This window comes from Artemia franciscana, chromosome 4 (assembly GCF_032884065.1).
Source record: "Artemia franciscana chromosome 4, ASM3288406v1, whole genome shotgun sequence".
Lineage (NCBI taxonomy): Eukaryota > Metazoa > Arthropoda > Branchiopoda > Anostraca > Artemiidae > Artemia > Artemia franciscana.
The window spans coordinates 11,528,947-11,554,669 of NC_088866.1; the positions used below are offsets into that span (position 1 = coordinate 11,528,947).

At 36.4% G+C, this 25,723-nt stretch overlaps 1 protein-coding gene across 1 annotated transcript in view; it reads left to right on the plus strand.

Annotated features, from left to right (window-relative positions):
- Positions 1-22,629, plus strand: part of LOC136025990 (sex-lethal homolog) — a 40,795-nt gene extending 18,166 nt beyond the window's left edge. Inside the window, exons 3-6 of the mRNA XM_065702129.1 lie at positions 3,840-4,015; positions 7,387-7,500; positions 18,042-18,244; positions 22,273-22,629. Coding sequence (XP_065558201.1) covers positions 3,840-4,015; positions 7,387-7,500; positions 18,042-18,244; positions 22,273-22,535 — 756 coding nt within the window. The 3' untranslated portion in view covers positions 22,536-22,629. The remainder of the gene's footprint in view (positions 1-3,839; positions 4,016-7,386; positions 7,501-18,041; positions 18,245-22,272) is intronic.
- The last annotated feature ends 3,094 nt before the right edge of the window (positions 22,630-25,723 follow it).

Genomic DNA, 25,723 nt, shown 5'->3' on the forward strand with positions numbered 1-25,723 from the left:
TGACTCGGCTGTTTGTTGTAATTTCTGTTCGTTTCCAGTTCCATCTATTTATTGATAGTGATTTGTGGTCGTTTTACGACTGAAAGATTATTTGACTGTGTTTCTGCTCATATTTCGCTTAATGGAGCTCTTTTCTTTTCTTTGAAAAGCTTTTTTTGTGGAAAAACTTTGTTAAATTGTTTTCTGTTCGTTTTTTACTGACATAGTCTTTTTCATGGAAAAAATTGTATTTTATATCTTTTCAGTTTTTTCAATAAGAATCCATAGTTTGGGTTGCTATTTGTATGTTGGAGAAACTTTCAACAATTTTTAATCCGGGCACAAACAGTATTTTTAATTTAATTTTAAAACTCCTGAAGTTGACATGAAAAGTAAAACAATATCATTAACAAAAGATTCCATCTATGCTCTTTGAAAACCTGGATACACTTACTTTCTTTTATTTATTTAAAGTGTAAGAGAAGAAATAGTAATAGTATTAGTCCCAGAAGTTTTAACTTGATACTTCCAGTCGTTCTCGATATATTACTGAGGTGTCTGCTTGGCAACCATAAACACAATGCCTTTTTATTTAGTTTAAAGCAACGCATAGTTTTAAAGTATAATGGGCCAATTGCATGATTGTGGGGGCTGGCATGTCCAATGTCCCTAAAGACATAGGGGCTGGACCGTTCGACTATGCTGAACAAAATGACTTTCTCAAAGTTTTGACTGGGTGCGTTTGAAAAATGAATGGACTTGAGAGAAGGACTGCTTGCCTTCCAATGTCTTTTTACTCTTAAAAAGGGCGCTAGAACTTTTAATTTTGAATCGAATAAGCTCCTTTAAAATGTTCAATGATATTTATAGTTACTAATTATGGCAGTGTTGTCTATGATATTGCTTATATGCCCTTTTGAAAACCTAAATGCATACAGTTTTTTCATCTAATTTTAAACTCTTCCTAAACTTTCCATAAAATTTTTACTTAATACCCTGAGCGTCAGCATATAAATCAGCATAAAAATTTGATTCTTTTGGTATATCTATTAGTATCAATATTCCGTTTTTTAGAGTTTCGTTTACTATTCAGCCGGGTCGCTCCTTACTACAGTTGGTTACCACGAACTGTTTGATCATAAAGCCTTTTTTGCACAATTTTTTCAAATATTTTTGAAAACAAGGGTAGGATTGATATGGGTATATAATATTCAATTACTAGCCTAGAACCACCTTTGTGAAGGGGGATTGCTTTTGCCCTTTTAAGCGCATCAGGGAATATACCGTTTTGGAGAGAAAGATTATATGGATTAGACATGGTATTAAGCAGCACATCACTGACCTAAAAGTTTTCAGCTTAATGCCATCTGTCCCTGCTGAATTCGATTTGATTGTTTTCACAACCTTCAGAATTTCATCTCCAGTGCAAGGCTGATATTCAATTTCATTTCCAATTCCTCTATCATCCACAACTTCATCTTCCAATAAATCGCTATTAAAGTTCACTAACCCTTGCGCCTGTACATTTTGCCCAATACTTGAAAAAAAAAACTCAGCAAATTTATTCGTGATATTCATTTCATCATTAACAAGTTTTCCTTGAATCATTAGTGAATTGGGTGGAGTAAATTTTGATAACATATGTGTTATCAAATTTTCCTCTCAGTGCTCGTAGCCTTACGAGTATTATAAATACAAGTAGTATCAGTAGTAAATGCAACAGTAAGAGTATTATTAGTAGTAGTATGTACATATTGCCTTTTGGTGAGATGATCTTCCCCTTTAAGCATTCTCTGAAAGTTCCAACTTAATACCCAAATAAATTCCTGAGATACGCTATTTTGACAATTTGCATGCACATAGCGTCTTTTGATTTAGCTCGGTAGTTGTATCATATTCCTTATCATTTCCTGAATTTTCCTAATTAATATACTCAGTTATTCCTTGTTACGCCCTTTTGACAACCCTTATACACATAGTGTTTTGATTTAGTTGAACACTCCCCTCAACATTCTCTGAAAGGCTGACTTGAATGCCCTTCGTCTTCTTGGAAAGTAAAGTTCAAACATGTATATCTTTCTCAATAAAATATACTGTGTGTAAACAATGAACGAATTGCCTAGCTTACAGCCCTTATCCTGAAGACTGTGGGGAGGTGGACATTCCCACAGACATAATTACTGGACCTTTCAACAAGGCTGAATAAAATAGATCTCTTAAAAGTTCGATCTGTTTTGGGGAGTGATAGGTTTGGGGGACTGACTGCCCTCCGTTCATTTTTGAGTCTTAAAAAGGGCACAAAAACTTTGGACTTCCAATCAAACGAGCTCCATCCGATCCAAAGCTTATACGACCATCCATTCAACAAAAACCTTACTTGCCCCTAAGGTATAACTTACAAGCGTTACCCCTAAACTCTGGGGAATTCTGTCCAACCCCAAAGGCCTTATTATATGATCTTTGGACGATTTCTAAATAAATGGTTATCTCAAATTTGTATCCGATACATTTGTGGAAAACATAACGTTGAGGGGGGGAGGGGTTACATCCGATCGCTTTAACTCTTAAAATGGAACTAAAACACCTGATTTCCAATCGAATGAGCCCTCTTCGAAGCTTTTACGACCACCCTTTCAATAGAAACCTTATGTCCTCAGGGAATAAGTTACAACCCTTGCGCTGAGGGCTATGAGGGGGTCGTCATTCTCAAAGACATAATTTCCAGACCTTTGAACTACGCTGAACAAAATGTCAAAATTTGGATTAGATTTGTTTTGGGAATTGATGCGTTTTTTTGGGGGAGGGGGGCTTTTTGCCCTCTAATCACTTTTTACTATGAAAAAAGGTCTTTTCAATTTTCGATGTAATGGGCATTTTTTGAAGTTTCTACAACAACAAATGGCCATCTCAAAATTTCTATCAGATGCATTTTGGGAAAATACGGGGAGTGGGGTATCTACCCTCCGATCATTTTGAATTTTTAAAAGGGTAATAGAAAATTTGATTACCAGTCCAATGAGTCCCCTCCAAAGTTTATACGACCACCCTTTCTATAAAAACCTCATATGCCCCCAGGGCATAACTTACAACCCTTGCCCCGAGGGCTCTGGGGGATCGTCCTCCTCAAATACATAATTTCTGGACTTTCCAACTACGTTGAACAAAATGGCTATCTCAAAATTTGATTCGATGTGTTTGGGGGAATGGTGGGCGTGGGAGGGGGGTTAGTTGCCCTCCAATCACTTTCGACTGTTTAAAGGGGACTAGCCCTTTCGCTTTCCAGTTGAATGGGCCCTTTTCGAAGTTTCTGTGACAAGCCTTTCGATACAAAGTCCCCTGGTCTAAGACAAAAAAAGAAAAAGATATTGTGCCCACATCGCTCTTAACTTAGGCATGTGAAATATGGTTTTATATGTTTTATAATAATGGTTATGGTGAGTTGTTTTCACAAACACTGTAATTTTTTAATTTATTTGATTATCTTATTCATTGTTTAAGGGAATTAAACAATGAAATGTTTAAACAATCCATTGTTTAAAGATTCAAATATTTGAACAAGAGAATGTTTAAAGGAATTAGTAAACTTCTGATTTGATTCTGCTTAAGTTTTTGCTATTTTGTGCTTCAATCTCATATTTAATTTGCTTTTAGATATAAATATTCTATGTCATTTGATTTTATACCGCTAAAAATGCAACGTATGGTTCAATAGTTCTTTTAACGGCTGTTGCAGTGTCTTCTACAACGACTCAAATCATCGTATAAGCATGTAAAAGAGCATGTTGGAGGGACCTAATTTCTGCCATTCCTCTTTATTTCAATAGGATGTGATCACATTATTGATTTTAATTCCTTTGTAGACTGGTTATAGCTATGGATATGGATTTGTTAACTATTCTAATGCTGATGATGCCAAAAGGGCGATTGAAGGATTGAATGGACTGGAAGTCCAAGGAAAGAGAATCAAGGTTTCGTATCCTCGTCCTCCTGGCGGCGATAGAAAGGATACTAATCTTTATGTCACAAATATTTCCAAGTAAGCCATTTTGTATTTATCTTTCTTAATTAGTTCCACCTTGAATAAAAATGAAAGAAATAAAGATTACAAATGGGTTTTAAAGACCAACGAAGGTTTTAAAGACCAACGAAAAAACTGGACGAAGTAAGACGAATATTTTGGGAGGAAAACTGTTTCCCTTCTCGTATAAGCGAAAGCTACTAGGAAACATTCCTTTAATTTTTATTTTTTCTTGTGGCAGGCCAATCTAGATTTTAAAATCACCTTTATATACATTAAACGCTGAACGCTCTTAATGCTCCCCTTTCCCTCGCTTCCTTTCTAAGGGTTTGGCCTGTGGACCTATCTTGAACAACTGCATTTTTATCTCAATTGTTCGTCATGTCAAAAAAGTATTATTTCTGACATGATATTTGCCTCAAAATGTTTTTTGAAGAATCCGCCCTTATTAGCAATTAGCAATGACCTAGGCATAAAGCAAGTAGTTCGAGAAGCAATTGATTCAGACTTAAGATTAATAATAATATTTCCTTAAGTAGGGACTTTGGAGAATATTCACTAAATGCTCTATGCGCAAATTTAATTAAAAACGATCTTACAAAATATTAAAAAAAAACAATAGATATTAACACAGAACCTGTCACAAATCGACCTATGAGGTCAGCAGCCAAAAAAGCAAGATTAGGGCTAAAAAAGTGTTTTTAATCATTCTCTTTCATTTCAACGAATTGTCTCGTTTCATCACTATTCATTTATCAGTCCTGGTTGAACTTCACTCAAGTAAGGATGCTGGGACTGCTTAAAAATAATTTTCATTTTAGTTATATTGATTGTATCTTGTTGCAAGTTTTTCTTCTTGTATATTTATGTCTTGCTGAGGGCGGCCCTTGGACATAGGGCCGAACTATTCATTCTAATTAGATTCTCACTGTCTTGTGAAAATAATTCCCTATTGGTCTTATTGTTTTGGTGTTTGTAATAGAAAGGCACTGTGGTCTTCGTCACTGTTTTAGAGTCCTGTAAGGTATTCGCTCGTGCATATTTGGATGCTATTGTCATCTTCAGTGACTCTTGGGAGGAGCACCTAGTACATGTTAAAAGAACGCAAGAGAGCATACAAGAAGCAGGGTTGAGGATCCACCCTTGAAAGATTAAATTGGTTCAGAACGAGGTTCGTCACCTGGGTTATCGCATTGGAAATGGAGAAATCGCCCCATTGGAAAGCAAGGTCCAGGCCGTTCAAGATTTTCCCCTACCTGTGCCCAAGAAAGAAATTCATTCTTCTATTGGGATGGCTGCATATTATCAAAATTTTACCAAGACTTTTGCTAAATTTGCTGAGCTGCTCACTTCACTTCTGAAGAAAGATTCTCTAAACAAGTTGAAGCGGAATGAGGTATAAGGTGGTCCATATTAGAACCTGAAACAAGCACTCATCGAAGTCCCTGTTTTGGCGACACCAGATTTCAGTAAGGATTTTATTTTATAGACAGACGCCTCTGACATAGGCGTCCGATCGGTCCTCACCCAAAGGGATGATGAAGAGCACCCAATTGCATTCCGTAGTAGGAAACTGGTCCCGGCTGAAAAATGTATTCTAAGTAATATTGTTTGATTAAGGATGCTGGATAGTTGGATTAAGGATGTATCTGTCATCCTTTTGTGGAAGGGAGGGTCGTCAAGCATCGCCTATGTAAATTATACTTGTAGCTAAGTCCTCTTTCATGTCAAGTCTTAGTCTGTGTGTGATTGTGTAAGTGAGTGCCGAAATACTGAACTTGGACTGTAATGAACTTTTATTTGATTCATTTTGTTAGTTGTGATTTGTCTTATGAATAAAGAAGGGATTTATCGTATTTGAATACTTTATTGGAACAGGGAGAAATTAGTCGGCAACACGTGTCCACACGCCGATGAGCCGTACTGAGTGAATTTTTGAGGGGCACCAATGCAAGTTCGTTGCGTATTTAAAAACCCATCGATGTCCAATGGCTTTCTAGCTGCAAGATTTTGAAAGAAGATATGGAACCATAAAGTCTGAAACATACAAATTTTCCCTAAATCTGAAGCAGTGAATTAAGGATCTGTTTTTGCATGTGTTTGTGTGAAAATTTAGATAAATTTCTTATTCAAAAATTGTGGTTTCTTTTGATGCTTGTGTGTGCGTGGAAGAGTTTCTGTGCCTAAGAAAGGAGTAAATGATGAATATTTTTAAGGTTATGTCAGAATTATTATGAATGTTATAAGTATTATTAAAATCTTTGGTTTGATAAAAAAAAAATTGACTTTTGGCTCTTTGACTGACAAAAAGCAAAAAAATTGGTTTCAAAGAGGCCACCATTTGTCGTCTAATGCAACTCCATAATGAAGTGACTTATCATCACCTTAAATGCCAGCAATGAATACAATCTATTAGTTCAGTTTTCCTGGCTTAAATCTTGCGAATTTCGATTATTTTATATATTGTACGCTGCTTTTTTGTTTTAGAAACGAGAACTAAATGACATGGTAGAACGTCAGATACATAAAGCACATCAGAGCAAAAAAGCAAAAAGAAAATATATAAATATTCAAATTGTAGAAACGTCAATCGTTATGTGTCAAAACGATTTAAAATTTTTAAGTAAGTTAATTAAAATAGTACTAACATGTCTATAATACAAAATAGTGAATGAAAAGACAACAATCTAGGAGACATGTGATAGAAAAAACCTTGAGAGGGCTCAAGGAATTCAAATAATTTTTTTTCGCGTCCGACTCGTCTACGAATCATGAAGAAGCTTTTGACCTGCTTTAAAACAAAACTCGTCTTTTGTTTTAAGTTTTGGTATAATATTGGTTAGCCCCATTTATTACGCTGTTAGTATTTTGAATTTTTATAGTAAAAAGGAAGCAGGGTCTTAGGGGTTATGACCAAGCCACACCTGTTGATGAAGAAGCCAATATATGTTAAGGATGTGTGTTTTTCTGTGATTCTAACGTTACATTGCATTACAAAAGGGAAAAATTGAAATGGCAAAAAGTTGGTTTGAAAAGTGTGTATCAACATTGATTTGTTCCCATCTATTGCCCACTAACACCATGTTTGTGTATTGTTAGTCAAATACACATTGCATATAGGTCAGCTGTTTTTCCAATTTTTAATCTTAGGGGACTTAATCTTAGGGAACTTCGAAAAATGGAGCTTGAAATAATTAATCTAGTTAGTCTGCAGTAAATTTAGCGCTCGGAAGTTGAGTGTATTTAACTCGAACATGCTCAAATTACGAACAGGGTACATACCTGTACGACCCCGTAGTTGTGCGTAATTTTGATTTTATGTTTTTACGTTTGATTATAAGTGAGACTATAGTGTAACCTTACTGTTATTAGACGTTTTATTTTTCTAGGAATATGACGGATGCTGAATTTGCCAAGCTGTTTGAGCCATACGGCAGCATAGTTCAGTCCAATTTACTCCGTGATAAGAACACTGGACTGTCAAGAGGTGTTGGATTTATTAGGTAGGTTGGTTTCTTACTCTTCTATTTCGCAATACTTTAACCTTAGTTTCATTCTGTGCAAATTTTCCATTACGCTAGTTCGTTCTATATAATTGTAAATGAGTAATTACATGACCAGATTCATAAAAAAAATTACAACTCCTTTCTAAGCAAGAATCAAAGGTGACGCTATAGCATTGTATAGTAAAGGCCATACGGCTCCCGTTTTTTTGTTGTTGTTTTTTTCCCATAGACACTTCATATGGATGAAGTGTTCATATAAACTTCGGACTGGGCTTGTTCGACTGGAAATCTGAAGTTCTAGTCACCTTTTTAAGAGGCAAAAGTGATTGAAGGGCAGCAACCCCCCACTCCCTTTTTTCCCCTAATGCATCTGATAAAAATTTTGAGATAGCCATTTTGTTGAAAATAGTTCAAAAATCAGATAACAAACACTCTGGTGTCGACACAGCCCTCCAGGGCCCAGGGGTAGGCGTTGTAGATTATGTCCTGGGGGTATATTGTTCTTTTGGAAGGGATGCTCGTATAAACTTCAGAGAGGGCTCATTTGATTAGGAATTGAAAGTTCTAGTTCACTTTCTAAGAGTCAAAAAAGATCGGAGGTCTACTAACCCTGATTTTCTTTTTCCCAAATGCATCCGATAAAAATTTTGAGAAAGCCATTTTGTTTGAAATAGTCCAAAAATCAGATGACAAAAACTTTGGAGTCAACATACCCCCTCCCCGCGAGTCCAGAGAAAGGTTGTAACTTATGCCATGGGGGCATATGAGGTTTTCATGGAAGAGGCGGTCGTATAAACTTTGAAAAGGATTCAAATGATTAGAAATTTAAGTTCTAGTTCTCTTTAGAAGAGTCAAAAGTGATACGATGCCAAATTGTCTCCCCCCACCAACTCTATGGCCATAATCTTCCGATATCTTTTCCCCAGAGACACTTTATATGGAAAGAATGGTGATGTAAGCTTTGGAGGGGGCTCATTCGATCTAAAATTGGAAATTATCCGTTTTAGCAGTCAAAAGTTGTCGGAAGACAAATAGCCCACCACGCCCCTTTTTCCCAAATACATCTATTAAAATTTTAAGAATAGTTCAAAGATCAGATAACAAACAACTCCTGAGGTCAACACATACCCCGAAGGCCCAGGGGCAGGTGTTGTAAGTTATGCCCAGGGGCGAATATGGTGAAGAGGGCGTGTTAAGGGGGTATATGCCTGGTGATCACTTTTGATGACTGTTAAACAGGTAACTAAAACTTTCAATTTTCAATAAAATGAGCCACCTGGGATGTTTGTACGACCACCCCTTACATAAAACCTTATCTGCCCCTGATCTCTGGGGAGTTGTGTCGACCCCTGAGTTTTGTTATTTGATTTTTAAACTATTTTGAACAAAATGGCTATATCAAAATTTTGATCGAATGCATTTGGGGAGTAAAGGGCCTTGGGGGGAGGGGGTTTAGTTGCCAACTGATCACTCTTGACTCATAAAAAAGGCTCTATAAATTGCGATTTACAATCGAATGAACTCACTCCAAAATTTATAGGACTATCCTTTGAGTAAAAACCTTATATGCGCCTGGGACATAATTTACAACACTTTCCCTCAGGTTCTAGGTGGCTGTGTCATCCCTGGAGTTTTGGTTATATGATCTTTGATCTATTTGAAGCAAAATGGCTATAGAAACAATTCGACCGGACACCTTTGGGGAAAAGAAGGCCGGGAGGTGGGGAGGGAGTTTAGTAGCCATTGGATCACTTTTGACTAGTAAAAAGGGAATTAGAACTTTCAATTTCTATTTATTTGAGTCCCTTTCGAGGTTTAAACAGCCCCTTCTCCCATAAAAGTTTAATATGCCCCCAGGACATAAGTTACTTCCCTTCCCCATGGCTCTGAGGGGGTTATGTTGACCCTGAAATTTTTGTTATCTGATTGTTGGACTATTTCAAACAAATCGGCAATCTCAAAATTTTAATGCGTTTGGAGAAACAAGTGTGTGCGTGTGGGGTGGGTTGGGGGTAGATTCCCCCTGATCCTTTTTGACTCATTAAAAGGCAACTAGAACTTTCCATTTCCAATCAAATGATCCACCTCTGAAGTTTACACAGCCAATCATTAATTAAAATACTTATATACCACCGGGACATAACTTAAAACCCTCGCCCCCGGGCTCTGGGGGTTTGTGTCGACCCTGGAGTTTTTGTTATCTAATATTTGAACTATTTTTAACAAAATGGCTATCTTAAAATTTTTACTGGATGGGTCTGTAGAAAAAAAGGGCGTGATGGGGGGGATTAGTTGCCCTCTGATCTCTTTTGACTTTTAAAAAGTGAACTAGAACTTTCAATTCCCAATCAAATGAGCCCTCTCTGAAGTTTATAGGAGCATCCCTTCCAAAAGAAAAATATATGCCCCAGAACATAATCTACAACTCCTACCTCTGGGCCCTGGAGGACTGTGTCGACACCAGAGTATTTGTTATCTGATTTTGAGCTATTTTATAGAATGGCTTGAGTCTCAAAATTTTTATGGGATGCATTAAGTGAAAATAAAGGCGTGGGGGGGGGTTGATACGAACGCCTCTGAGAAAAAACAAACAAACATTGGAGCCGTTTGGCCTTTGCTATACAATGCTATAACGTTGCCTCTGATTCTTGCTTAGAAAGAAGCTATAGTTCTTTTTATGAATCTGGTCATCTAGTTACTCATTTACAGTGCATATGGCATTTAATATGCTCTTGGACACAATCGGCACGCAAATTGTTTCTTGTGGCTATGAAATACACTAGCCACTTCGCTCCCCAGATCTCAGCTATGGAGATATCTTATATTGGGGCTACTTCAAAGAGTGGGTATACGCAAATAAGCTGGCCACAATAAATACTCTTTAAAGCAACTTAGAGGAAGGAATTAGGGCCATAAGCCATGAAGTATTAATTTATGTTGCCAACAATGCCCTGAAAAGGGCAAAAGAGTAAAAATAAAGATGATGAGCATTTGAGTAACACCATTGTTATAACTAAAATAGGTTAAGTTGGGTAATCAAGTTAGAATAAACGGGCTCTGATAGCCTTATATATAAAAAAAATTCACGGAAAGGCCCATCTACCTACTGATGAAATTTGGTGAGAATAACTGAAACATTAAAGATTTTATCTAAATTTCGAATCCATCAGCTTCTTTCGGACACTCTGCAAAGTTTTATACATAAACTAGGGCTGCATGTAGATATTAGGAGAAAAGCAAGGGGGCTGGGATTCAAGTTGAGCTAGAATCGATTGAAAATCAAATAAATAGAACTTCCTGAAGGCAATAAAATCATAATTTTTTAAATAATAGTATTTTCTTCAGAAGGGGGGAGAACTGAATTGTTGTGGTAACTATTTTGGATGAAAAATTTTGCACCTAGATAAACAATTTTTATATTCTTTTACAGGTTAATTGCCCCCTCCCCCATTTGCCTAGATGTAACCATATTGTAAAACTCTTAAGTTTACTTTTTGTTTGTTAGTTTAGAACTTTAGTTTATCCCCCTTTTCTGAACAGAACACAAACATAACTGAAGTTTTACGGCATTGCATTCAGAAAATCTCTATCTATTCGATTTTAAGAGTCGTTCCAGTTTAACTGTACCCCTCACCCTCCTCTAATGCCTATATATGGCCCTAAACTATATACAAACATTTGTTGCTTCGCATTATTTTTGGATTTTATGACCAACAGAAAAAAATAAAAAAGAAAAAAAAAACAACTACAAAATCGTCAAGATTCAGTTAAATTGGCAGCAACTCTGGCAATAAATACGAATTTTCTGAAGGTAATGAAGAAAACGTTTTGTTATTGTTGTGATTAGTTCAGATGAAGGATGAACTGCACTTTTTTTCTTTTTGAGAAACATAGAATGTTTGAGGCATATAGTAAATGCTATACGTAACATTCGGGAAATGTAGTGTTAAGGGTTGGGAAATCTCTCTCTCTTGGGTTGTGGTTAGGAGACTTGGAGCAAAGCAAGGCTGCCCGGTTCCCCGATATTTTTTCACTGTATCTGAAGGAAATCGTGGAAATGTTGGAGAAATCCGGGCACCAATGATATAGCTTAATTAGACGGTATTCTTTGCACTAATGTTTGCTGATGACATTGTTTTTTTTTTTTTTTGGCTGACTCAGCCACAAAAACTTTCAGAAGGCTTAGGATATTATAGAGGTATATCTGCGAGAAAAAGTGTTAAAACTGAATATTAGTAGATCCTTTGTTTTGGTTTCTGGGAGAAGTGAGAAGGAGGAGAAAGAGGATTTTAGGATTGGAGATAAACATTTACCTGTTGTGAATAAGTTTATCTACTTAGGATGCAGGTTCATAATAGATGGATTGGGGAGTAAGGACGTAAAATTAGTTGAAAATAAGGGGAAAGAGTTAGTAGGAATGGTACTAAGTTGTTCCTTCAAGTCAGTAGGTCCAGGAGATATCAAGTTACAGAAGCGGGTGTTTGAGTCTAACATTAGGTCGGTAACAGAGTATTGAATAGAAGATATCAGGGAGATTACAATTAAAGAATTAAAGAAAGTAGCTAGATTTAAATGAGAGGTTTAATAGCTCATTCATTAAAGATGATTTGGGAATCTTGTCGGTAAGAGGCAGGGGGCTATTAAAAATAGCGGAGTATTAATATGCCACTGTGGGCGGGCAGATACTTATTAGTAGACTGGGGTATTTTGCCAGCAAGCTCCTTTAGTTTCGACCCGATATCCGGGAAATTGTAAACAGATATGAGGTTCCTATTTCTATACCATGGAGGCAGATACAATAGAAAACGGGAAAACCGTAAATAATAAGAACGAATTGAACTGATTTGGATTGTCTTCTTGCAATCAGCAACGGCGAGAGTCCTTAAGGAGTTTAGTGTTTTACTAACATTAATTCCCAGCCCCCGAAATGAAGAAACTGACGTGATAGGAAAAGATCCACAGATTAGAGGAGTAGTGATATTACTATTAAATGAACGATATTCACACTGAAAGATTGAGAGAAAGTCCAATCGCTTGAAGTTTAGATGGTACTGTTGAAACAGACAAAGAAAGCCCTTTTTTATTCCTACTGATCAAAAGAATATCATCCGCATAGGCAAGATAAGAAATATTTACAGAATTAAGGATGCAAGTAAGTGGGATAGAGGAAAAGACCGATGATATAAAAAGTTTGAAAATAAAGGGGGAGAGGACAGCACCTTGCCGGACCCCACGTCGTACTGGAATTTTACTTTTTGAAACCCTCATATCCGTTTTAATCAGCAAAAAAGAATTTGAATACCAATATCTAAGCTTGGGAATGCGTAACGGGAATGCGTAATAGCTTGGGAATGCGTAACGGTGTCAAAGGCTTTGGAGAGATCCAAAGCACATAAATGTAACTCGAATCCCTTTTTAGTACCCTCAGTAAGAACATTAGCCAAAATTCGATGGGCCTGCTGGCAACCTACCCCAGCTGAAACCCAATCTGATTTTCACCAAAATATGCCGAAGAATTAACTGATGGGAGGAGAACATACTCAAAAATTTTGCTTTTATTGCAGGAAATCGTTATTGCCTGTAAGATGCACAGTCAGTCGGAATCTTTCCTTTTTTCAGGATCGAAGTAACTGTTCCGCACAAAAATTTTCAGGCACAACTGAGGTGCATAAGTGCATTTGAAACAGAAGTTGTAAATGTTGGACTAGAGCTGGACAATCAACATTTAGGTGTTCGGCACTTATACCATCACAATCAATAGAGCTATAACTTAAGCTTCTTTATAGCTTGTGCCACCGAAACTAAATTAACTGGGAGGATCTGGTTCTCACGGGGTGATATGGGAAGCGCAGAAATAAGAAACATCATAAAAGTAGCACGAACAAAATTGTTTATAGTGTTAAAAATCAGGTCGTAATATTTACTATCTCAAAATTTTGATCCGGTGACTTTGGGAAAAAAATTAGCGTGGGAGGGGGCCTAGGTGCCCTCCAATTTTTTGGTTACTTAAAAAGGGCACTAGAACTTTTCATTTCCTTTAGAATGAGCCCTCTCGCAAGATTCTAGGACCACTGGGTCGATACGATCACCCCTGGAAAAAAAAAACAAACAAATAAACACGCATCCGTGATCTGCCTTCTGGCAAAAAATACAAAATTCCACATTTTTATAGATAGGAGCTTGAAACTTCTACAATAAGGTTCTCTGATACGCTGAATCTGATGGTGTGATTTTCGTTAAGATTCTATGACTTTTAGGGGTTGTTTCCCCCTATTTTCTAAAATAAGGAAAACTTTCTCAGGCTCGTAACTTTTGATTGGTAAGATTAAACTTGATGAAACTTATATATTTAAAATCAGCATTAAAATGCGATTCTTTTGATGTAGCTATTGGTATCCATTTTTCCATTTTTAGAGTTTTGGTTACTATTGAGCCGGGTCGCTCCTTACTACAGTTCGTTACCACGAACTGTTTGATTTACCACTTTTTTCAGTCTAAATTACTTGACGGGAATTTGCAAATTTTTGATTTTGCAGACCGTTAATACTTCTTATACTCTAAATTAGTTTTCTGTTTAAGCTCAAATACTACACCGCTACGTGGTCGTTCGCAAGAAACCCAAATACGTAGCCAAAATTTGGCTTTATTTTTCGCTGATTTTAGAACCGGATCCCTTGACCATTCAGGCTTCCGCGTTTTAATTTAACACGTTCTTCATGAACAGACAGCCTCTCAGCTTCCTTCATGCATGATATAATATCTAAATAATATTTGCTCAGAAAATTCTTGTCATTTACAAATTTAGATCCAACCTGAAGTACCTGAAAAGGAACTTCTGTCCTAGACAAAAAATCTGTAAGGGTAGAAATATAAAGAGCCCAATTAGCCTTATTCCAATTTCGCCTGGTAAACCATCTACGATTCCCACGTCTAGTAGAATTATCTTGCGACAGAGAAATACAAAACATGAAGGAAATTGGTAGGTGGTCTATATCGCTTTCTGTTTCATGTACAGAAACAGTCGAAACAGATAAATTGGGAGAGCACAAAACATAATCTATATTAGTAAGGCTCCCAGAATGATGGATGTAAGAAAATGGACGAATCTTATCCACTAGCTTCAACTCAGATAAAGACTAGAAAACCATATCAGTCGGAATGTTTGAATTCATTAAATTAGCATTAAAATCCCCGGCGACAACAAATTGGTAACCGAGAGATGATGCGGATTCTGTCACTTTTTTCAAAACACTACAGGTCTTGGCAAACTTATTCAGTGATTGAACCGATTTACGATCACAAGGAAAGTACACATTAATAAGTATTAAATCGGCAATTCGCACGGCCAAGAGGTTTTCGTCACTATGGAACAGCGCAGGCGTCGTGGATGAGAAGGAGCTACGTCTCAGTATAGAGTTGAGGCCTCCGGAGGTTCTACCAAACGTAGACCGCGCAGCACTTACAAACGTAATATGGTTTGCACTCCGTTTCAGCAAGTTGGTATTAGCTGAAGATAAAAGATGTTTTTGAAGACAAACTATGTCATAGTTGCTCGAAAGTTCGTCAATGATGTGCTATTTTTGACGTATTCCGTTTATAGTGTACGAAATAACCGTGAACTTTTGCGACATCATTTTTTCACACCGGTAGCAATACGAGACTTGAGCACTGGACATAATAGACTATATGAAGTGTGAGAGTCGCCGCAGTTTGCACATTTAGGGCTAATTGTACAGGGCGTATCTTTCAAAAAAAATGTGATTTTCGGAGCAGCGAATGTGATTTTTCCACCTGACTGGTACAATCGTTGAAAACGTGACCAGGAGACCTGCACTTAAAGAAACATCGCGGTACACTTACGAAATCATAAACTCTGAAAATTTTGTAACCAATTTTTACCCCATTCTTCATAGCGTCATGTTTTGCAAACGAATCCGAAAAGTCTAGCTTGATAGTTTGGGACAAACCAATTCGGTTGGCGTCAACGACTCCTGGGTGCATTTTAAATTCGGAAGCATTAAATGATAGCGGGATTCCTTTTATTATTCCGAGGTAACGTTTCTGCAGAATCTTCGTGCCCATAACCGAGACTACAGACTCACAGAAATCAGAAGCTATCGATTTTTCAATGTTTACGAACATTTTATCTCCTATCGGCCGAATACTAGCAACCGAATCATGACCACTTAATTGGTCGACAAAGTCTTTGCGGCTTGTCGGATCTCTAATAGACGGTGGCAATTTAGAGACAACAATAGTAGAGTGGCTATCGGCTGGTTTTGAGGCACTGGCTCTAGGCTGTGGTAATGGCGGGAAATGGTTGGAAAACGCCTCAAACTGGTTAGAAATTGTCTTTAGCTGGACTTGCAGCTCGTTCACTCCCGAAAAGAGAGCAGAATAAGCTGTAGCTGGTATCAATGGGACTTCACTAGGGCTTAATATAACTAATACCGGGATGTAGAAATCATCTGTATTGCCCTTCTTGATAAAATCCAGTCTATCTCTTAGATGACTTAATGGCGCTTTCAATCTAGTTCGCTTCTGAAATAAAGCGTCTGGATGCAGCTTGGACCCAAGCCACTTCTTCGCATTCACAATATCAAATCGACGTCAGAAAACTCTGTACCAAACTTCTTAATCATCTCATCGTCAGTTCCTTTTTCAACATTTTGCTGAACAAAATTTAACACCAGAGAATAATGCAAATTGTCCTCGTCACCTCCGGGCTTGATAACTAGCTATAGCGCGCTCACAGTGAAATACAGAGTGAAATCACTTGAATGCGGCTCACAGTGATTGCAATCTTGAATGCAATTAAATCACACCTCAGTCACTTAGATGTTTTCACAAGATTCTTATCATAAGATATAATCATAGAGCGATTTAACTATATTTTAGCAATAATAAGCGAGGGAAGCGTAGTTTCTTGCTACCTGATCCCCGCAGTTTAAGGGAGAAACCACTCCCAGCAGGTACAACGGCCCTTGCAACAAAAAAAAGCTCCCCTCTTCTGCTCGCTTATTAATTAGATTTGAAATATGTTCAAGTTCTTAAGTCCTTGTATGAAAATCTCTTTTCTTAGTAAATCACTAAGTCCCAAAGGAATTTGCACTCAAATATCAAAGCTATCAATTAGTCAACAAATGAAAATAATCCGATTATGAATGAAGTTTCAATAAATGTCAATAGGAAAATCACAACAGCTTGAGCTTACTGTATTAATAGGTTATATCCGAAATAAGGTGTTTAGCAAACGAACTCTCAAATAAGACTGAAAGAGGTATAAGTATTCGAAAAGGATAGGATACTGAGGTAAGTATTGGTGGAGTCTATGCTAGACGGAGGGAGAAGTTCGTGGATGGGGCAAATTAAGGCAATTGTGGATTCGTATGGAATGTTGGTTGAATGGAAGTTAGGTTGATCCGGAAATCCAGAAGTGTGGGTGCCAGATCAGAACGTCTGACTCTCTTAATTTGTGTTTCATGATTAAAGAAACGTGGGGAAAAAAGGTATATTTTAGAGCTGGACTATCTAGGGACGATATTAAGTAGATAACTTCTTGTAGAGATAGTTTTATCTGAGGGGAAAGAAGAAGATATTTAGGAAAGCTTAGAACGAAGAGTGGTCCTTACAGTTGCCGAATGCGTGCTGAATGGCAGGAAAGTTTGTTACATTTTCAGCAGAAATCAGAAGGGTTAAGGGATTTGAGAAAGGAGATTTTTGGAGTGGATGAGGAGGAAGAGCCTTGGGTGAAATGTATATATATATATATATATATATATATATATATATATATATATATATATATATATATATATATATATATATATATATATATATATATATACATATATATATATATATATATATATATATATATATATATATATATATATATATATATATATATATATTTTACAGTGATGTCAAATATGGCTCTGAAGTATGGACGCTTCGAAAAGCGGATGAAGATTTGCTAGATGTTTTTCAGAGAAATTGCCTACGGATTGTTCTCGGTATCCGGCTGACTGACCGTATTTCAAACAGTCGATTGTGCGAAAAGTGTGGTTCAATCCCGTTTTCTAGGGCTATAAGGAGAGAAAGGTTGAGATGCCTAGGGCACGTTATGTGGATGAAGGATGACAGATTGCCGAAGATTGTCCTTTCCGGCCAACTGTCTAGGGCTAACGGAGAGCAGTTCATCCGCGGTTTGGGTGGAAGGATGTCATAAAGAAAGATTAAAAAAAATATTGGAACTTCTCGGGAGGGTGTAAAGAGGGAGGCTTTGAATAGATTGGAACGGAGGAGGAGCGTGCGTGGCTGTTTTGGCCTCAGGTGGCTTAGTGCTGTAGATAGATAGTAGTATTATATATATATATATATATATATATATATATATATATATATATATATATATATATATATATATATATATATATATATATATATATATATATATATATATATATATATATATATATATATACGCATGATTGCTCAGGTGCAAATATCAAATAAAACGAATGCCCTATTTCCAGATACGATAATAAAGATGAGGCAGCCTATGCCATCCAATCTCTCGACGGTACAGTACTTCCAAACTCTTTACAGCCCCTTAGTGTCAAGATTGCTGAAGAGCACGGAAAAATGAAGGCTTCTTACTTTGGTGGCATGCAAGCAGGTAGTAAAGCAGTGACAATTGGCAATGAATATGGAGGATACGGAGGATTTGCCACAGGAGGTAATATGCTGCAGTATATTATGTGAAACGAATGGATGTGTTGATACCTCTTTGTTTTCGATAATTCCTCTAGTGTGTATTTATTCACTGCTCCTATTTGCGTTTTTCTCAGTGGTGGTAATATTGCATCCTTGATGTCAGATAAAAATTTGTGGCAGTTAAGAGTATTAAGCTGAAGGCTACCTAACATAGTATCCAATGGCGATTCCAAAATCCAACACCGGTGTTCAGATACCAGATATAATTGTTTAAAAATTACTTATTTATCATCATAAGTTCTTGGACAAAAATCAGTTCCCACAAAAAGCTTAAAAATCTAATTTTCTCTATACTACAAAATTAAGAAAATTCTTCTGCAATCTTTCGCTTGAGCATGATGATATGAACTGACCAGCATCCAAATTGTCCAGTTTTCTTTTATTTTATTATAATTCCATTTTATTTAATTCCAAAAATTTTGGCCTTCAAAATTCATAATAATTATTTTATAGAATTCAGATGTATCAAGACTGTCTTCAAAATCTCATTCTCTGTGCTCAAACTCGTTAAAAATAATTTGAACTTAACGAAAAAAAAAATCAATTGAGTTCATCGAATCAACGAAAAATTTAATAAAAGAGGAAAAATTAACCGTCAAATTTCTCCGGCTAAACTCGAGGGTCGGGAATTTTGGGAGAAAAGGCGAAGAAATACAATAAAACGAAAAACATTTAAACAAAGAGGATAACGTACTGTCGTCCAGCATTTATTACCTGCTGTAAATATTGCTAGACTGAGTTGCCATGTTCAATAAATAATACCAACATATCTTACCAACATAGTCGAGCAGGGGCGGTATTAGGGGGAGGAGCAGAGAGGGCACTTGCCTCAGGCACGGAAATTTTAGGGGCGCAAAATTTCAAATAAATAACCTAACGATTAAATTTTTTTACTGATTAAATTTTTTGCGGTATTTGTATTCAAATTTTGTAAAAAAATGAAGATTTTTTTAACAAGTGACAATTTTGGTAAAACTAAGCCTGAAAATTTTTGAGAGGTAGAGGGGGGCGCTAATTAAGATTTTGCCTAGGGCGCAAGAAAGGCCAGAACCGCCACTGTGGTGGAGGTACATCCATCTGAGATTTTTTTTTTAATTATAAAAAAGTAAAAAACATAATAAATTGTAAGAATAATAAAAAAAAGACAAAAATCACTTAGAATTAGCAAAAATTTCCCAATTTTTAAGTTACCGAACAAATGACACTTTAGCCAGGCACAGTAGTCACGAGCTGAGTGATCCGAGTAGTCAGTAATCAGACATTTTCAGAGCTGATTCGGGCAGTGTACGAATGAATGGGACTCTTAACAAGCAATAATTGTTTTATTTGTTTGTATCTATAATTGTTTTAAAGTATTTGCTGTCAACAGATATATATATATATATATATATATATATATATATATATATATATATATATATATATATATATATATATATATATATATATATATATATATATATATATATATATATATTAAGGGTTGTTTCTTGCAATTACGGAAAAAAGAAAATTATAAGAAGAAAGGCCACGGGTTGGTAGATATTTTTGGGCATTTGAGGATGAAAAATGGGGACGATGTGGTTGTAAAGGCTAGGAAAGGTCGACTTAAAGTGGTTCCCTTTTACAATGGTAAGGCATGCAGTTTTAAGGACAAAATAATTTTGCTCTTTTGTGTTTAAAGCTAAAAGAGACCTTTTTAGTATATATGATTTTATTAATGCTCTTCCGAAGGACGTAATGCCAAACCGGACTGGCGTATTCTGATAGCAACTTGTTGTTGTGATTTGAAATTGTTCAATAGTTTAAGCTAAGAGAGCAACGCATTATCTTATTTAGACTTAATTAAAACACGCACGCTCACATCAAACTGTTAGCAATAGCAAATCGAAGGAGCTGAACAGGTTTTAGAATTAGTTTCAGGTGAAGGTGAGGTAGGGCTTAAACAGCGTATTCCAAGAAATTGTGGGTAGGAACGTTCCATCGAACTCATCTCCCTATGTCTTACTATTAATCGTAGTAAGACATAACATGAACTGTAAGAACGTAGTAAATGACGAACTTAGTAAGAACGTAGTAAATGAACTGTACATGAACGTAGTAAGACATGAACTGTAAGTAAGGAGTGACCAGGCTCAATTGTAACTGAAACTCTAAAAAACGGAATTTTGGTACCAATAGATATTCGGATTTTGACGCTGATTTTAATTATATAAGTTCCATCAAGTTTAATCTTACCTATCAAAAGTTACGAGCCTGAAAAAATTTGCCTTATTTTTGAAAAAAGGGGGAAACACATCCTAAAAGTCATAGAATTTGAATGAAATTGTCTTTTTAACAGGGTTGATCGTATCGACTCAGTGATCCTAGAATTTTGCGAGAGAGCTTATTTAAACGGAAATTAAAAGTTCTAGTGCCCTTTTTAAGTGACCAAAAAAATTGGAGGGCAACTAGGCCCCCTTCCTCGCATTTTTCCCAAATTCACCGGATCAAAATTTTGAGATAGTCATTTCTTTCAGTATAGTCGAAATATCTAATAGCTTTATCATTGAGGACGAAATAATCCTCCACAGTCGCCAGGGGAAGAGCTGCAAGTTATAAACTTTGCTCATTGTTTACATATAGTATTCACCTTGTTTACATATGTAAGTATACAGACGTTTTCAGGGGGGTTCTGGTGGAGGGGGGGTCGGTTGGATTTGGTTACGTGGGAGAATCTTTCCACGAGGGAATTTTTCATGGGGGAAGTTGGATTTTCCAGCATTATTTAAAAAACAATGCTTTTTTAGGCGTATTTTATGAGGTTCGTTTCCTTGTCAATAAGTTTTTATTGTTTTAAAAAGTAGAGTTGTTAGAAAGTCAAACTTTAGCGGAAAGAGTGGGGCATTGAGGAGGGGACAGTCCCTTTCATATAGGGAATAACTACTGTTCGTTTTAAGTTTTTATGTCGCTCCTTACTTTCAGTTAAAAAAAAACTTCTTTTTTTTTAAATCTAAGTTAGGCTCTGCGAGAATCCCACTATAAATAGGAATTAAATCAGAAAAGACCTAGTTATATTTTCTAGCTTACAATCTGTTGAAAAGAAAGGGTTTAAAAATATTAGCTATGTGATGGCCAAGTCAAATATTTTTCAATATAATGTCAATCAGGAAAGTAAGGTCAACCAAGGCAATGTTTTTTTTTTTTTGTAGATCATCTATAATTCTGCCAAAAAAGCCAAACAAAAATTTAGGTTTGCTGTTCGAATTAGCAACACACACCCACAAAAAATAGATTTATTTTTTTTATTTTAGGAGCGATTAAATATCGAGTACACAAAGATTTTAGTATATTGAACGCTTCTAAGAAGAACTTGAAGAACTTGGTCGGAATAGTTTTCAGAATAGTCGGTGTGGGCTCTAAATTTTCCTCCTGGTTATGGTACGACATGTTCCAACTGGAATAAAAGCATGGGCCCAGGTTAATATGAATACGGATGAATATAGCAGTTGAAGGAATCACTGGGTTTTTTTTTTAATTTTGTTGGTGTTTGTCTTTACTATGGTTAAATAAAAGCACATCTCTTGGCAATTTGTAATTCCTGTTAAAAAATTCTGTTTTATTTTGACGTAACGAGATAACCAGAACTTTGAGATTAGCTCAGATTTGTAATGCCTCCCCTTTCCTAGCATATATCAATTTTTGCGATAACCTCATTTCAAAATCCTATACTCAATAATAATAATAGTGTTGAACAGCATGGATATCACACAATAATAGGACAATTTCCCGGAATGTTAAAAACTGTTATACTATTGGCTACTTTACAAAATCAGTGACACTCGTAGATTAAATTGGACGTGCTTCTCTCCCAATTTCTGCACCATCATCATAGGAACAGAATAGAATGAGTTATCAAATAAGGAGCGTTAAAACTTATTGATAGTTTGTATTATCACTATCAAGACAATTTCTCATCTTTCTTGATAAAAATAATTTTTTACTTAATAGGTTATGATGGATATATCGGTGGCTATGGAAGCTTTGATGTATCTGGATACTCTTCCAATATTAATCGACAACTTATGCAAATTCCTGGCACGCGACCTACTTTTAGGGGTCCGAGACCATCCATCCCAACGTCTGCAATGCCACATCCTCCTCCAATTTCAGCTGGTGGACCGATGAAGTCTAGGATGCAAAATCAGAGGAGATACAACCCAATGGGTAACTGGGATGCTACTGGGGCTGAAGGTACCTGGAGTCTGGAATAATCTTCAAGTTTCTTGTTCACCTATAAGTTAAGAAACTTTTCAGTGTTTGATTCAGTTTCTGTATTATGGAATAAACAAAATTGTTTTGTATAAATCAGATGTGTTTATTTCAGTCTGTACCTAGTGAAATTAAGAAATGCTGGGATTTAGGTATGCCCTTCCAATGTACTTTTCATTTCTTAAGGATTTCTTCATTGTTATAGAAGGTAATGTATGGAGCTATAATTTTTTTTGTTTCATAGAGAGGCAAAGCACCGATACACATTTGCCATAGAGGTTTGTTACCGATGGTCTTTCGAAGTTTAGATTGGGCGCAGCAAGGTAGGTTTAGAGTTGTTAATCGAAGCACAAGAGAACCAGTTTTCAGCGTTCATCAGAAAATAAAACAAGTCAGTTCAGGATTTTAACTAGGTTTATTTTACAGACGAAACTTTTATGATATAGTTGATTTTTTTTTTTTCAAAGGAATCCACCATGAGAATTGAAATTATTTATCGACAAGTTTGACGTCAAATACGAAAAGATTTTGCTTTTTGCTTTATATTCTTTTGATCTTAACTCTCCCTTTTATTTAACATGAAATCCTGATTTCTAAATTATAGCTTAGTTTACATATGTCGAGAGGAAACAACTTAGCACAGGTGGATTGTCGACAGGATACATCAGTAATATCTCAGGAACGCCTTAGAGTACTAACTTGAAACATTCAGGGTATGTTTAGGGGGAATTTGAAATAGCACAATAAGTGCATAGTTTCTTCTGCTACTACTGCTGCCACTACTAAGGCTAATGTTATTGAGGTGAAAAGTTTCAGAGAATGTATAGGGGAAGTTTCAACCAACTAAGTTTACAGGGAGGTACGGAAACTGCGAAATAAGTGTGCTTCCTATTCTGGCGATTTACCAGTAAAACTTTTGTGTGAATATGCTATATTTCTTGTGAAACCTCTAACTTCGGTCATTAATTAGTGCTTCAATGATCAATCGTTCCCCCAGCCTTGGAAACAAGCTTGTGTACGGGTCGTTCCAAAAATGAAGCATCCAAAAAGCTGTGATCAGTGAACACCCTTTCAATCACGCCGAACCTTTCCAAAATCGCGAGTCCTTTATTTACCGTGAACTTATGTTGCAAGTTGCAGATTCACTTGACCCGTACCAATATGGTTGTTTAAAAGGATGTAGTACAAGGGAGTATTTAGTTAGGCTTTATCACCTGATCGTACAAGGGCTCGAATCTCGAGACGCTTTCGTTGATTTGCTACTCGTTGATTAAGCACCTCTTGGCTGCTACGAATCTGAAAAGAATGGGAGGACGTAAACATATCTTACTGCTTGTTATTGATTTCCTACGTTCTAGGTACCAGCGAGTCTACGCCCTCTTTCCCGGTGATCTTGAGGGTTGAGGCCCTCAAGGCACCAAATTGGCCGCTCTACTTTTCCTTTCGCTAATTAATTATGTTATGGACAACGTAGATGACCGACTCAAATACTTTGACGACATATCTGCGCTTCTTCACAGTAGATACAACCCAAGCTATGCTCCAATTCAGCCCTGATTGCTTCAGCCTGAAGTTCACAGTAGATACAACCCAAGCTATGCTCCAATTCAGCCCTGATCTTTTAACAGAACTCAAATAAGAATGCAGTACAAATAGTTTTCAGATCAACGAAAGCAAAACCAAAATCTTAAGATTTGGTCCGGTGAAACGAGATCTTGTTTGCCCAATTCCCTGGTTTCCGCTTGTATTGGCAGCTACAGTCATGGGAATTAATTTCAGAGTCGATCGCTCATTTAGTGCTCACGCTCAAGGGCTAGTCCAGAAAGACAACTATGCACTTCGTTCTTTGATTTCAATGCGCTGCTTGGATTTCCCAGTAAATCAACTTAAAGTGGCCTATCTAACATGCATACATCTCTTATTAGAATATGCATACCCCGTTTGGGGCGCCTCAGATTCATAATATTGTTTTCTGAGTGATTGTGTGGAAGGAGTCCAAAAAAGAGCAGTAAAAATCATCCCTGAAGAAAATTTGTAGATTATAAGTCTGCTCTTGAGTCTTTAATGATGGAAACTCTTAGAGATGGCAAGTTTCAGTTGATAATGCGTTTTGGGCAATTTCTAATTGCTAGCTCCAAGCACCGACATTTTCTACCCCCTGCTGCCAACTCAGAAGTCAATTCCAGAAAGAAGAACAAATTAGTGCCAGTGCCTTGCAGAACTAATCGATTTAACAATTCATTCGTCAAAATGTGCAACAAGTTTGCAAATAAGTATGTACCAGCAATTTCTCAAGAATATCTTAAAATTATTAAGTTAAAACTTTTGAAGTATGTTGAGATGGAAGTTGATGTATCAGCAATTTTTAGATTACTTATTTTTTGTCCCCGTTCCTTAAAAAAAAATAAGTTCTTTCAATTGATTAAATCTACTTCCTCCCTAGGATATAAATTTAGAAGTTCATCCCTTTTCCCAAAATTTATTACGTCTTCAAAACGATAATGTTGTGTTCAACGAATGACAACGAGGTAAGTTGCACCCTGTAAAAACTTTAGCTTTTTTTTACTTACTGATTTAACTCGATTTTCTTATTTGTCCTACAGTTTGTCATTTTATCGTGTAACCTGTCTAATCTCAAATACTATTTATTTATTTTTTCCTTTTGTCCCAGAAAAAAATTTTGAATTTGAAATCTAGAAAAAAAGAAATTAATCTCGTGGATTTGAACGTCGAATCCACGAGAATCCGTCGAATCCACGAGATTAGATGCTCATCTACTCCCATTTTCATGTTATGAGTTCAAATCCTCTTGGGACATAGGGCTTATCCTTGACTGATCTGGTTCAGCTTCTGCGCGAGGGATTTCTTTTTGCTGCTCAACATCTTTCAACTTTATTCCAGGCCTATTTATTTCCAATGATGGAGGATCCTACGAATAGATTAAAAAAAATTGTTTTTTTAACTGGAAGTAAGGGGCAACATTAAAACACAAAACAAATAGAAATTATTTTGTATATGAAGGGGTTTTCCCCTTCCTCAATACCTTGCTCTTTACGCTAAAGATTTTGGCACTTTCAAAAAAGCTTTCTATTTTAATTAAACGGCCCTTGTGTTTCAGTAGTCGCTACTAAAAAAAGGACATACGGTCAAACTTTAGCGTGAAGAGCAAGGCATTGAGGAGGGGGGCAAC